Source organism: Dunckerocampus dactyliophorus, chromosome 4, assembly GCF_027744805.1.
Source record: "Dunckerocampus dactyliophorus isolate RoL2022-P2 chromosome 4, RoL_Ddac_1.1, whole genome shotgun sequence".
Classification (NCBI taxonomy): domain Eukaryota; kingdom Metazoa; phylum Chordata; class Actinopteri; order Syngnathiformes; family Syngnathidae; genus Dunckerocampus; species Dunckerocampus dactyliophorus.
Window position 1 is genome coordinate 23,783,510 of NC_072822.1, and position 15,271 is coordinate 23,798,780.

Here is a 15,271-nt window from a genome sequence, read left to right on the forward strand (position 1 = left end):
CCAAAATAATGTATGATAGAAATGATATTTTTCTTTGTACACACAAAAAAAACGTCACAACATACTGTAAAGTCAGGGTGCCTTGGTAAGAAGAGTTATTATTGTGTATGACTTCCATGAGCTTGGAGGACTCCACCAATATGTCTCAGCAATGACTCAAATAACTAATTGATAAAATTATAAAAAAGGAAAGCAGCCTTGCACGACTCCAAGACTTCATGAAGGTTTCATCTTCCAAGCCTCCTCCTCCATCTAACCCCAAACATGCTCAGTTATGTTCATGTCTGCTGACTGGGCTGGCCAATCCTGGAGCATCTTGACCTTCTTCACTATCGGGAAACTCTGATGTGGAGGCTGAAGTGTGAGAAGGAGCGCCATCCTGCTGAAGAATTTGCCCTTTCTTCTAATTTGGAAGGTCATTTAGAGAACAAGAATTTAGAGAGAATTAAACAATAGTGTTGCATTTGCCAAGGCCCACAGCTTGCAGAAAGGATGGACAGTGGAAAAGTGGCAGAAACTCTATCTCAATCAGCATAAATACTGCAAAAGACCTGCTGGAACCCACATGAACCCAAGATTCACCCAGGAAACAGCCAGTTTGGTGGAGGAATATCATGGCTTGCAGTTACATCCAGTATGGGGGTGGGCAAGAGATCTGCAGAGTGGATGGCAACATCAACCACCTGAATTATCAAAAAATATGCCATAACATTACCTTCCAAATCACAAGAGAAGGCAAATTCTTCAGCAGGATGTTACTCCTTCTCACACTTCAGCCTCCACATCAAAGTTCCCGATAGTGAAGAAGGTCACGATGCTCCAGGATTGGCCAGCCCAGACACCAGACATGAACATTATTGAGCATTTTTGGGGTTAGATGAAGGAGGAAGATGAAACAAAGAATTTTGATGAAGTCTGGGAGTCATGCAAGACTGCTTTCTCTGCCATTCCAGATGATTTTATCAATTAGTTATTGGAGTCATTGCTGAGACATATGGATGGAGTCTTGCAAGCTAATGGATGTCATACACAATATTAACTCTTCCTACCAAGGCACCTTGACTATATGTTGTGATGCATTTAACTCATTATTTAGGAATTTGAATTTGTTTTGGATCTCAAGACAAGGCATGCCAACACTATTTTGGCTTAATCTACCTTATTGAAAACACAAATGTAATTTATCATTTTGCCCACAATACCCTCTTATTGTAATTGGTTAATGCTTCATTTTGGGTTGTTGATTTACATGTAGTCAAGCCTATTGCATTGATGGTGTTAATAGTAAAGAAAGCATATTAAGATCATAATTGAGTGGACCAGTGTTGAAATTTAAACTCTTGTCTGAGTGGAGAATTTCAATCTATAATCTTGGCAATTCTAACCAAAACCAAGTGGGAATACATTTCTTCAAAAACCCTGTCAGGTACTAGACAAAACACATCAGAACTGCACCACTGCACAGGGCAATTTATTGTAATCAACATCGTTAATTGAGAGATTATTTTATAGCTTGGGACAAAATAGGCAATTATTGACCTGAATTCACTGGGCAGCACATTCGTTTCCGTGTGGGTGAAAAAGGCAGACAATGTGTTTTGTTGTCTGCATGTTTTCAGTCAGGCTTGGAGGAAGAATGATTCTACAGCCCAGGGAGGAAGCGAGTGTGAGAGATAGATACATGAACTTGTCACAGTGATTCAGCTTTGAATAAGTGCGGTTCTGGCCTGCTTCCTTAAGAGATAAAGGATTCAAGGTCTACTGGAGCTGTAACGCTTTGAGATGTCTCTCTTACGTCGCATTCCCAGATAAGCCTCAAACAATAAAGTTACGATGTGAAAGGGACTGCATGCAACTTGTTCAAAATTGCATTTTTTTAAAACCAAAAAAATATGAGACCACCACCACCAGCTAGCATATGTTACCAATATTGGTTTAAATGAACAGATTATACATATGTGTAAATTTTTTACATTTACTCATTAAACGGCATAGAAATGGTTGTGAATTTTCTTTCAGCCTGAATACGTTTTCCTCTTTGTTTTCGTCTTACCGTATATAACGTAACACAACAAAAAAACAAACAACAGGAGAAATGGACAAATCAGCAGTAATTTTACACAAATAAAGTCATAATATTAACAGAAAAAAGTTGTAAAGTAACGATAAAAACTCGCAATTTTACGAGAATAACGTCGTAATTTTATGGTGGAAAATAAAATCATTTTGTTAGCATAAAGTTGAAATAAAGACATTGTTTTTTTAAAAGTCCTAATATTATCTGAAGCAAACACAACAAAATAAAGTTGTAATTTTTGGAAAATTAGGTTGGTAGAAACGTTAGAGTATACTATGGGAATAAGGTCAAAATATTATAAAGGGAATAAAGCCATAATATTACGAGAAGGAAATTGACAAGGAGAAAGTTCAAGTTGTTGGAAAATAAGAAAACACCAACAGCAGTAATGGAAAACAATGTGATTTTACGAGAATAAACTCATAATATTATGAGGAAAAATAATGTAATTTTAGTTGCATAGAGTTGAAATATTAAAGAAAAAAATATGTTTTTCGAAAGTCCTAATATTATGGCAAACAAGCCAAACAAAGTTACAATATTATTTGAATAAATTCATAACATTACAAGAAGAAACTTCATGAAGGTTATTTAAGAAGAAAGTTGAAATTAAAAAAAATAAATGCAAAAATGGGTGAAAAAAGTAAAGATCGACGTTTATATTAATAATACACTTTTTCACCTATATCACAAAGCTGAGATGCAGCTTTTTCTTGAAATATATCTAACGTCTTAGCACATGTACATGTGTTGTTTTACAAAATATCAAAGTGGCCCTTCATCCTTTCATTTTTCAGTATGTGGCCCTCGGTGGAAAAAATGTGGACACCCAGGGCTATACATTCAATAATAGCTAAACTTTGCCAGACATAATTATTGCACATGTTACTTTGGTGTACTCAAAGCACAAAGAGGTGGGATAGAATGCTCGCCATGCCTTCAGTTTTCCACAGCATGTATCCATAACTTTTATTGATTTTCCATTGTAATTTGCAGTAGGACAGATTAGCATTATTAACAGTTGAAACTGATCTCTGCTGTGCTATGTTGTCGCATGTAAGCAAAACTAGGTCTGTTTGTATTATATTTCTACATTGTCTGACAAGTACAACTGATTTTCTCTGCAGGTGACCAAAATGGTGAAGACGGTGACCACACGAACAGTGCGTCAGGTTCCTCTTGGGCCTGATGGCTTACCAATGCCCGAGGGGTCGTCCCCATTGGGAAGCTACACCGACTCCATTGACCGGCGCTACATGAAGAACGGTGGCGATCGCTTCATTACTCCTCAAGCTTCATCCACCTTGACGCGTTCCTACAACAACTCCTACAATGATTCGTATGGTGAGACGCCTGAGAGTCAGTACATCCGCCACTACGGTCTGCACGATGGCTACACTGATTTGACAGACAACTACGGCAGCCTGTCACGAGGTATCAACTTTCGGCCACCTCGCTACCCCTACATGCCCAACAGCTACCGGCCAGAGAACAGCTATACACTGCCAATTCGCAAGGATGACTATGGTCACGTGGCCCAACCCCAGGTGCCTATGGGGAGCAGCACTATGGACCTGAATCGCTCACAGCCTGAGCGCTTTCAGGCTGAACCATATGGTTTGGAAGATGATCGCCGCAGCTTCGGTCCCGAGGATGAGGAGCCATATGAGCTTGAGCCCGACTATTCCACTGCTAACCGACGCACACTAAAAGGACCCAACCGGGGTCGCACCCACCGGGAACCTCTTCGTGATGTGCCCAGAGTCCGGTAAGGAGAAAATCCAAATTACCTGGTGGTTGTTTGTCTATATGTGCCCTGCGATTGGCTGGCGACCAGTCCAGGGTGTACCTCGCCTGAGATTTAGAAGTTGTAGCAAGAATGATAATTGTTGCCAATTTAGGGACATATTTAGGAGGGGTGGGGGAAATAATTGATTCTTAGATGCATCGCGATGCAGACATTGACGATTATTAATCGATTCATAAATGTCAATAATCAATGCTGACAAACCATAAAAACGGAACAAAAAGACGGAAAGTGGAAGTGCCGCACGGACAGTTTATGGTGGTGGACATATGTGTAAGACGCTACCAAAATGGCTGAGCGTAAACTCCAACCCGCACCCGCAGGATTTACAGTTAAAGGTAAAAATGAGCTGGACAACAGCCAGACAATATGCAAGCTTTGTTATACAAGCTTAAAATATTTTGGGAACACGAAGAATATGAGGAACCACATAGCACATTTTCACCCGAACCAGGAGGAAAAACAGCCAGCTGAAGTTGCTGCCAACCAGAGAACCATCGAGCAGGTGAGCAGGTAATTTTACACCCAACTCGTAAAAGGCGTGAGCGAATCACAAAGTCAATCGCATCTTTTATTGCAAAAAATTTGTGGCCGTATTCGATTGTTGAGAAGCAGGGCTTTCGTGCTTTGTTGCGCACTTTGGAACCCAGCTACGACGTCCCATCGTAACGTTATTTCCCTGACACTGCAATTGTGAATCAGGGCAGCCTAGTTTTTTTGGTTATTCATAATATACTGACGTCTGCAAGCATTATTTTTGTAGGAGAGATGCTGGTACAGAAATCTATATTTTGTATGAAAGCTGTTTTTGACTTTGCTATACAGCAAAAATATCGCAGGCCTCTGCATCGTAATTGCATCGAATCGTGAGGTGGCCAGAGATTCCTACCCCTAATATAAAAAAAAAAAACAGTAAATAAAAAAAGTGACTAGCGACAAATCTAGCGACTTTCTGTGGTCTTTTTAGACACTTTTGGAGACGCTTAACATGAAAACACGTAACGCTCTTCTCAACAAGCTGCCGTTGTTGCTGTGAAAAGGAAAACCGTGCTTGATCTTGATCTTGATCTTTTGTACATTCCACACTACAAAATCAATAAAAGTATCTATGATTCATGTTGATATTGTCTCAATATTGGTATCAGGCCGCAATATTGGTATCGTATCTAAAGAAAAAAAAATACCTTAATTTCCGCTGTGTAAGTCGCACCCACGAAATTTTGAGGAAAAAAGTGATTTGTTCTTATATAAGCCGCACCAGTGTGTAAACCGCGTGTGTATCATAAAGTAGCACAAGTCGTTGAGGACCACTCAGCTCTTTATTTGACAGTCGGGCCTTGACCAGTCAGAATTTTTTTTTACACTGTGAGGGCCAGTAATGTTAAATAATCATAATAATCATAATACCATATGTTGTCATAGGTTGCCATTTACCCTGACTAAGATTCAAAGCACAGTCCTCTGTGTCAAGTGCCGATGTCATTACCCACTACGCCAATCAGCCGCTGTGAAAAATGAAGTCTTACATTATGTATAAATGCGTAGTATATACTGTATAAGTTCCTTATTGTCTGGAGTGCACAGCATTAATAGTTCCATCTTATAGTTGAACAATGCCAGCTCACTGCTTTTGTCTTTTCTACTTCTCTTTGTTTCTGTATGTCAGGGCTGTCCAGCTGTCCTTTGATATTTATAATTAAAATTTTTTTTACATATATTTAAAGACAAATCTATGCCCACGCGAGTTTCACCAGAAAGGCGAGGTGTTGGCAGGCGATGGAAGAGTTTCTCCAAGCTCTGCCTTCTTGGCTTTGTCGCTGGTCGGAGGTTGGGTTGCATTGTGAAGGGGTTTATGCAGCTTTCATACCGGTATTGCACGTGATACTACTTAACAATCAGACGTAGAGCTCCACTCCCGCTCGCCTGCACGGTGGATACTTCACCTGTGTTGACCGCTTGTATTTAATTACCAAAGAAATGCGTGACGCAAGAAACACTTCCTGTTTTTCATCTTTTTAATGTAATTTGATCTGACAAATCTTAAATAACTTTGATGAAATGTAGAATTACTACAACTTCCGCTTGGACAGTACCACAACGGCAACTGTTCACCTCCATAATACGTCTTTTATCATTCATAGTAGCGATATCATAGTTCACAGTCTGATTGGCTTGTGGCTGTCCTGTTCTCGCAAGACAGCTTTTCTCTAAATGAGAAATATTGTCATGCAAGACCTTGTGACACCCTTAATATATATATAAATTAACATGTTTTTCAGTGTTAATTTATAATGATTCATGAACCAAGGAGTGGACATTACCATTGATAGTCACGAGCAGGTGCTCTAAGCTAGCGAAATGAGGATGAAGTATTCAATGGATTAATTAATATGGAATGACATCGGGAGCTTGGTGAACTTGTTTATCAGTAACTTGGTTGTTGAACATGCTGGTTGTTATGTTAATTTAGCCTAATCAAGACTCCCAGGTATGTTATTTATGCTATTGTGGACCTGAATAACTGTTAATGTGTGGCGTGATCTAGTAGTCTAGTGCGATTTACGTATGTTTTTTTCTCTTCATAGCACATTTTTTGACTGATGCGACTTATGCTATGAGCGACTTATAGCCCGGAAAACACGGTACATGCACATGTGACGTGGCCACATAGGAAAATTTGATGATGATGCCACCCCCGCATATGGATTGCAGTCCTGTGGGAATCACTAACTTAATTTAACAGTCAGGATTCTGGCAAGAACTAGATTAGAGATTGTGAGCCTGGCCCTCTCCACCAACGTCTGTAACCTCTGACTTATCAAATATTTTTTGCATGAATGGACAAAAATTCCCAGAGAGACACTCAAGCCTTTCCAGAAGAGTGCACGTTGTCCATTGCAAGTGTGAATGGCAGAAAAAGGGCAATACAAACATTTTGTCAATTGATTATCCATCTTTTCCATCTTTGTTAGACGAGTCTTTTTAAAGTTGGGTCTGACCTCTGGCTCCAGAGTAAAAAAAAACAGTCACTCTTTCATCTTGTGATCTCTCTGACTGGTGATCTAAAGCCATGTTTAAAGGAACAGCACAAAAACACATTTATTCAAACCTCATTCAAAATAAATTAAGGAAAACTAAAGGAGTCCCAAAGGAGCACAGTGTGAACCTTTTGCATGAGGTATAACACCCCTAACCTGCATGATTTGCATGATGATGCGTGACACTGATTGCCAATCCTATGAAATACTGCTTCAATCTTTTGTCTGGCTAATAACTACAAATAGTGGTCTCATCTTTTATCCTTCTCATTCATGATCATTCCATATATTTTGGTTTTTAATGTTGTGGATTCATGCACCCATGCTCTTGTGTACATCAAAGTGTGATTATTACTTTCCAAGATGAGAAAAGTGATGTGAATCTTAACACTGTTTAATTATAATTTATTTTTATTTTACAAGCCCCTTTTTAAGCACAGACATACCAAACAACAGACATTGTTTTTAATACACAAACATGTGGGTGGGAGTTTTTCTTCTTTTATAGACTAGAGAACCTTTCCTTCTTGGATATTTTATAACATTCTGCCTCATGCCAGTTCTTTCATCTTTGAAATGTGATCTTTATTCCTTTTCAAGAAGAATTTGACATTCAGCAATGCATCTTTTCTTACATAAGGAACACATTCTCCAGTTGTACTACATAAGAGAGGTATTATAGGATTAAAACTGTTATTAGGACATTGTCAATGTGTTTAATTCACAGATGCACTGTGTGTCTGTGTTTTCAATTTTTTTTCAAAAAAGTTAGATTTTTATTCCCATCTGTGTTTGTAAGTCTATGTTCTTTCATATTCAATGGGAATGTAGTGTTGTCTGCTACCTACCAACCATAAACAAATATTTAGTTTGCTGGTGAGTACTCAAATGTACAAACAAACTACAGAGAAGCGATTCAACATTCACCAGGACTTTTTAATCTTTTTTTAATGCTGAAATAGACCATTTTTCTGCAGAAAACTTGTGTTTTCTGCTTCCATTCACTTTAAAATATTCACTTTTCTCCATCAACTTTTTTTACATCGGGCAGGAAGATTTGGAGGGGGAGGAGCGAGGCGTGTGTCAAAAATATTTTTAAAAACATTTTTTTATTTGTGTTTTTTCTCTATTCGCTGGTGGTGCCGGAACATAATCCCTGTGGAAAGTGGCGATTTGCTGTAATTGGTGACCACATTTTGTTTTTTTATTAACCTTTTTTAACAATTTAAATTTGCTTTGACACTACATGATATTACTTTGTTTAAACTTAAATTCATTCAGAGCATTCTTTTGTCCTCTCCAAAGTTTTCCCTTTTACACTTTTACAGCATTTCAGTTTGGCCTGCCAAAAGGCATTAGGAATTCACAATAGGTACAAAAAGAGGAGGAAGGTCAACTCAGTTTCATTTATGCCTGCATAGATTTTGCTGTTAACACACTTGACTGTCACCCTTTGCTCTCTCCCCTGCCCTGCCAACTACCTGTCTGCCACTTTTTCTCTCTGCCATTTCACTCACCCATTCTTTGTGGAAGTCAGTGTGTGTCTGCCCATTGCTACAGTTCTGCATTGATGTGTGTCCTCATACCACTGTGATGAACAGATGCTTTTGAACTGGGTCAGACTATGAGGGCGTCTTCAAAGCAAACTCTAATGACTCATTTCTCCTTGGACGACCCGCACCTTCCCACCTGTATAAAGGGGTCGCCAAGCATGCACACGCATAGACATACACTCACACTAGGGTGGGGCATCGTTTGAATTTGAATGGTTGTGGTTCCAATTCCGATTTCTCGTTTCAATACTGGTTCCTAACGATTCTCGATTCCAATGCTTTTAAGAGTAAGGGTCATAAAAGTTTGCATAGTTTAAATGAGGGCGCGAACCAGAATTCTTTTTGGATGAAATGTCTGAACTTCTCCATGAATTCTTTAATGATATAAGCTTTTTATATCATCTTTACTATGAATTCCTCACTGGGCTATTTTCAACCATTATCTAAATATCAAACCATTTAACTTGAATATGAATGTTCTAAAGTTTCTTTCTACAGGAGTACACAAAAGATGTTTACTTTTGAAAAGCTAATGTAACATTTCCACATATGCTCTTGTTTATGTGTTAGTGAGTGTGTAATGATGCACTTAAACATGCACACTCAAACTTGTGAAAGATCTGTCTCTGAAAAGTACACGGGCTAATGTTGTCACTTAGCACTAGTATACTTTGTTTGCTGCTTCAATGTTGGTGTAAGCTATTTTTTATGACGCCCTTGTTTTGTTGTAAGTAAACAGAGATCTTATTTTGAAGGCCGGAAGTGTGTTGTGTGGGTTGAGAAAGTGTCTTGACGACTGCTAACTGAGACTAGCTGTGCAGATGAATAAATTTACCTCCGAAAGCCGGAGCTCCCGTCCTTTATTTACACCGAACTTCCATATCAGCAGGCACCCTGAAACCCTCGGTTACATTGGCACAAGACCGTCATTTGTTTGACTTCCCTAATTCTGACTGCTTTAACGAAGTCCGACATAGCGCATCAAAGATGAGGTATTCTTGCTATCCAGAGGTGTACCCCACCTCTCACCCGAAGTCAGCTGGGATAGGCTCCAGCATACCCGCGGCCCTAGTGAGGATAAGCGGCATAGAAGATGAATGGATGGATGCAATCCGGAGGTGTTTAATCATGTTTTCGCTCCTTTACATGATAAAGTGTTGCAAATGTTGCACTGAGCCGACCGCTCTTTTTTATGATGGTAAGCCAAACTTTTTAGCCCCTTCTTCTTTGTTGGTGCTTGCCAGCTTCTTCTTTGTTGGTGCTGGCCGCCTTCTTCACCGTTGGTGCTTGCAGCTATTTGTGAAGTGAGCATCGAAACTAGTAATGAAAATTTAAAAAATGTGAACGATGCCGGGAGAATCGCAGTGTTAGTCTCGGTTCCCATCGATGTACGAGCCTCGATGCCCTACCCTAACCCACACACATCATTGAGAGATGGGTTGTCTCTTTCTAATCTGTTGGTGCCCATTGACATGATTTGTCACCAGCTAGATCCTCCTTGTCCTCCTCTTCCTTCTTTGTCTCCTCCTCCACCCTCTTCTCTTCCTACATCATGTCAAAAGACATCCATAGAGAGCTGCATACTCTGTTTATCACTCTGATTCCTGTTTATCATGTTTGAGCAAGAATCCCCTATGTCAGTGGTTCTCAATTGGTTTGGCTGCGGGATCCACCATCACCCCCTAATGACAAGCAACGACTCCAATTGTATGTGTAGTGTGTGGAAAAGAGTAACTATCGCAAGGTTACCCAACATGCTTTGCAGGCTTTATATGTGGATGTAGTTTAGCCTGCATTGTGTGTTCCGTTTGTGTTGACTTGTTGTGTTAAATGGCCAAATAGGCGACTGTGCTGATGACCTTCTGTCTATTTGTGCTGTGTTGGCAGAGAGTCTTGATAACTCATCGTGACTCAAGCTCACCACAATATACCGTAATTTCCGGTGTATAAGCCACTAGTTTTTTCTCACGATTTGAACTCTGCGGCTTGTACAGTGTTGTGGCTAATATGGCTTAAACTACAGTTCCCATGATGCTTAGATTGCACGTTTTGAAGTCTTATGCAGAGATCGCGTTTTGATCTAACAAATCTTAAGTAAGTTGGATCAAGTGCGCACGTGGGGAGAACATACAAACTCCACACAGAGATGATTCATTAATATGAAAACCGTGATCAAATGAAGCAGGGAAATGTTAAGCGCAAAGTGGCGAGGGATTAATGGAATGGAATGGAACAGCTAAAAATTAAGAAATTAGCAAAATATAATAGTTTTGTACTGGTTCACCCAAACGTGCAGCATAAAAACAGCTTCTGCCCATAATTCAAAGATAAAGTGTGTGCTTGGCAGAGGCACTCCCTCCAACGCTCACAATATTTCAGGTAATTATGAGACAAAAGCAGCACCTTAAGAATTTCTCATCCTTTATAGTCCATCTCCTTACCTACCGCGAGTTATAGACAGCTTTAATTAAAAGGCATTAAAAGTAATTAATAGACGGATAGTGAAGCTGTGACCAAGTCCTGATGAATAAATGTATGTTCATATGTTCATTGCCTCTTGACAAAATAAGCTTGCCCACGCATCCCTGGACAAGCACACCCTTACGCACAAATAACTCGACTATTCACCACCTTGATCAACACAAGGATGATCCCCTGCAATCATACACGGAGCATCGGGTCTGACGGCCAAGAGCGCTTTCACGTCCTGTTGAATACACCCCTGCATGTCCACACAATGCCGCCAATTTAAATGCAAATCCTGACCTTCCCATCACTCGTGTGACGTCCGCATTGATGGAAACTCTGTAACACCAGGCCAGATTTTAGCATGACTGTGCATCTCGTCTGTGTGTGGAAAATATGGAGAAACATGTTATTGTAGATAAATCAAACTGTTCTTCAGTGCGCTAGGGATTTGTGTGTATAACGATTCATTGTTGACGGTCCTGAGTTTGTTGTTTTTAGTTTATGCCCTTCCTCTCATATCCTTTTGCAAAAGTTTGATGATGACCTCAGAGTGTGGGATTGCGTTTCTCAAGAAAACACATATTGGAAAGTGTTTTTCATGGAGTCTGTCAGCCTACTGTGTATTTTTGCCAAACCTCAGCACTGTGGTTATTCCAATGATCCATTGCAATCTTTTGGATTAAGGCTTGACTGACCCCTCCTTATCTGTTGTTCAGTGGTTTGTGTTCTCCAACATGTTTTTTTTTTTTAACCTATAGGTTTTATTTTCATTGCTGTTTGTTTAATGGTTTCATTTATTTTGAACATGCATACAAGTTACATTGAAATACATCACATTTCACAGTTCCACAGACTTCCAGAGTTTGTGTGCTAATATAGTGTCCTTAAAATGTTCTCAGTACACTACCGGTCAAACGTTTTAGAACACCCCAATTTATCCAGTTATTCCTTACGTATAAATTGAATATTTTCATTTTCATAGTGCATAGAAAACCTGTTCATGACCTTCTAAATATGTTTTTTAACATTAGAGCCCTCTAGCCTTTAACTAACACCACTATGGTCACCTTTACACTGATGTGTGTGGCTATAAATGTTTTCCATGAGCTGAGTGGCAGGCAGACAGGAAATGACATTCAGTTTGAGTTGAGTTTTAGCTTGGCTTGTGTTGCTACAGCAACAGCACCCGTGTTTTTATTAGGGATTATTGTGCTTGTTGTGAGATAATTCAAAACTCCAATAAAAGCCTGTTGTTCCAGCGATCAAGTTTGGTGATTGTGTGTCTCGCGGAACATTACAGTAACATTACTGACACAAAGTGACCAGTGTAGAATACTACATATCATTCACAGCATCTTTGAATACATCTTCGGAATGCCGTACGTATGTAGTCTATTTAGTTTGTTTGCCCCTTTTTCTTGAAAATGGCAAACAGAAAATGTTTTTCAGATGTATGTATCTAAACCAGACTAAGGTAGCAATGGGAAGCGTTTGTGTTTTCTGGGGAGCAAGAGACCTACCTCGCAGTCAGTGCACTTTTACTCTCTCCACTTCACGGTCAGCAGTTTTGTGAACAAAGCACAGTTTCACATCGGATTCTCCAATGCCCATCCTATAATAGCCAATATCCAATTCTTCTTTACTCTTTGCTGATAAGCATAGGGAGGGAGGGAGGCATGTCCGTATGCAGGTTTGAGCCGAGGGTCTTGGGGGAGGACTGTGGAATTCAAGCATTTCGGCCAAGAAGAGAAGAATGCAGATTTACCCTGTGCACAACCTCCACAACCCAAGATTTATGGAGTATTTTATTAAAATAGACTTTATTGATACTAATACTATAAATGCTGGGATCCAATATCATTTTAAAAGCCTCTGAAATGAGCAGTATAGGGCCTCTTAATGACAAAATGCAGATATATTGTCTATGAAGGACTACACTCTGGTGCTGATCCAAAGCTGCACTTAAAGTTGCCATGTGACACCCAAAGTTGCACAGTATTTTTGCTACTCTCATTCTTGGCTCTCTTCTTTGACTCCTGATGCATGTTTTAAGCAATTGGGCTGACATCTTTCATTCTCTAGTAGTCCTTTTTTTAATGCTGAATTGGGGATTTAATATATCGCTTCATTGCAGTTTTCTCCCAGTTTGCATTGTATCAATTCCCTCGGCAGTGGAATCCTTGTCTTACCATACAAGCCAAAGTGTTACTGCAGATTCCCAAAAGAGAAATATAATCAGAGGAATACAGAAGAGCTGAGGCAAGATGGCACAGAGAGCTCTCCTCCTCTTACCCAGCATGCCAGTGAAGGACTATGAGAACACATAATTAACATAAAACTCATTAAAATTAGAGCTCTCACTGGAATTCTGTGCCAACCACCGCCAATGGCCACCATTTTGTTGCACCACCAAAACCACCATCCATCAAAGATGATGAGAAGGCACCAGATGGATTATGTAACGAAGATAAACAAGTCTCAAGCTGCGGAGTGGAAAGGAGGATGCTAAATGTTGTGCATAAGTACCGTCCTAATTAAAACCCTTTGCACAACTTTTACTACAACTGGCTTTGTGTCTTGTAAAAATGAAGGAACAGGAAGTATTCTCATGCCAAATGTTTGTGACACAATCTTCTTAATATGTCCCGACCACCTCCATCCGAACTTTACGAGTAAAATAACAGATTATTGCTTACACATCAGATACAAATAATGTATCATCCATCCATCTTTCTTCTATGCCGCTTATCCCCACTAGGGTCGCAGGGGTATGCTGGAGCCTATCCCAGCTGACGTTGGGTCAATCGCAGAGCACATATAGACAAACAACCTTTCACACTCACATTCATTCTTATGGGCAATTTAGAGTCACCAATTAACCTAACATGCATGTTTTGGGAATTTGGGAGGAAACCGGAGTACCCGGAGAAAACCCATGCACACACGGGAACAACATGAACATCCACACAGAGATACCCAATGGCCAGTGGCCAACACGCTAACCCAAATAATGAATCATTATTAGAAACCGCAATTGGTATGGGGAATCACTGAGAATGTGTTTTAAATCATAGACGTGATGTGCAAGATATGTTAAATTGTTTTAGCATCAACTCCCCTTTTCTTTCCCCAGAGAGCAACACTTACTTTCATCACTGACGACATGCAAGGCTAAATATGGCAGAAGACTCCCAACCCTGATGCTAATGTAGCTTGCAGGGAAAGCCTGGGAGATGCAGAGATAAAAAAGAATCATTTTTTTACACACTACATATTATTCTGTGCTGTGAGGGAAAGGGAACTCTGGGGACATAGGGTTCATGTTTCCTGGATGGCAGATATTTTCTTGTTTTCCTGAGGCAAAGAAGTCCCCCAATATTGTAGATAGCAAAAGAAGAGAAACAAAGAAGAATTCTATGCAGCATTAAGTAAACCTGATATCATCTTGTAATCTGCAGTTCTGTTATTACTAATGCTCCTAGATTTAAAATCTGGAATCTTCTAATTTTCACATACCTCCACTAGGGATGCACTGAACCACATCCGATGCCGATACCTGAATTCAGATATCTGCCAATGCTGATACAATTTCAATACCAGAGCTCTGTTCTCTTTAATATACAGCCACGTCAAAAGAATATCAGCAAATGTAGCTGTCTCCACGCTTTCAGCACCGCGTACACACAAGTTGTAATAAACTCCTCCCTATAAGCAAATATGATATTGTAGCCACACGGACATTTTGTGTAGTGTTAAAAGTTAGTTATATCCGACTGTTTTGTATGTGAACATGTCAGGCGGACCTCTTGTTTGTGTTTGTGCAGTACAGCTGCAACAATAAATCAATGAATAGATCATTATTCGGTTATCCAAGTAATCGACAACATTTGGTATTTGATTAAGCGTTTTTTTTTTTAATAATAAAATGTAAATATCCTCTGATTTCAGCCTCTCACATGTGAATATTTTTAAAATGTCTTCAGTCATCCATGAAAGCACATTTATTATTTTTGTGTTTTTGGAAAACAAGATATTTGCACACATCATCTTTGACGTTGAAAAACAGTGATGGCCATTTTTGCCTCTTTCGTGATATGTTGTGGGCCAAACCACTAATTGTGTTTGGTTTATATTGATCTGGTCCGTATAGGGCCTAACCAATTACTCTATTAACCGAAACAACAATCTTCAGATTAATCGACTAAGAATATAATTGTTAGTTGCAGCCTTTGTGTGCAGCATGAGTGAGGAGGATGGCTGCAGTGCATGGAACAGCGATGTTTGCTGATATTCTTCTCGCTACGTTTGCCGACAACATTAAAGCAGA

The 15,271-nt window shown here is 39.6% G+C and overlaps 1 protein-coding gene across 16 annotated transcripts in view; it reads left to right on the forward strand.

The window, feature by feature from the left end:
- Positions 1–15,271, forward strand: part of arvcfb (ARVCF delta catenin family member b) — a 270,971-nt gene that overhangs the window by 175,675 nt on the left and 80,025 nt on the right. For all 16 annotated transcript variants that reach the window (XM_054773300.1, XM_054773299.1, XM_054773306.1 and 13 more), the window contains one exon: positions 3,205–3,845. In XM_054773300.1, the coding sequence (XP_054629275.1) occupies positions 3,205–3,845 (641 nt within the window). The remainder of the gene's footprint in view (positions 1–3,204; positions 3,846–15,271) is intronic.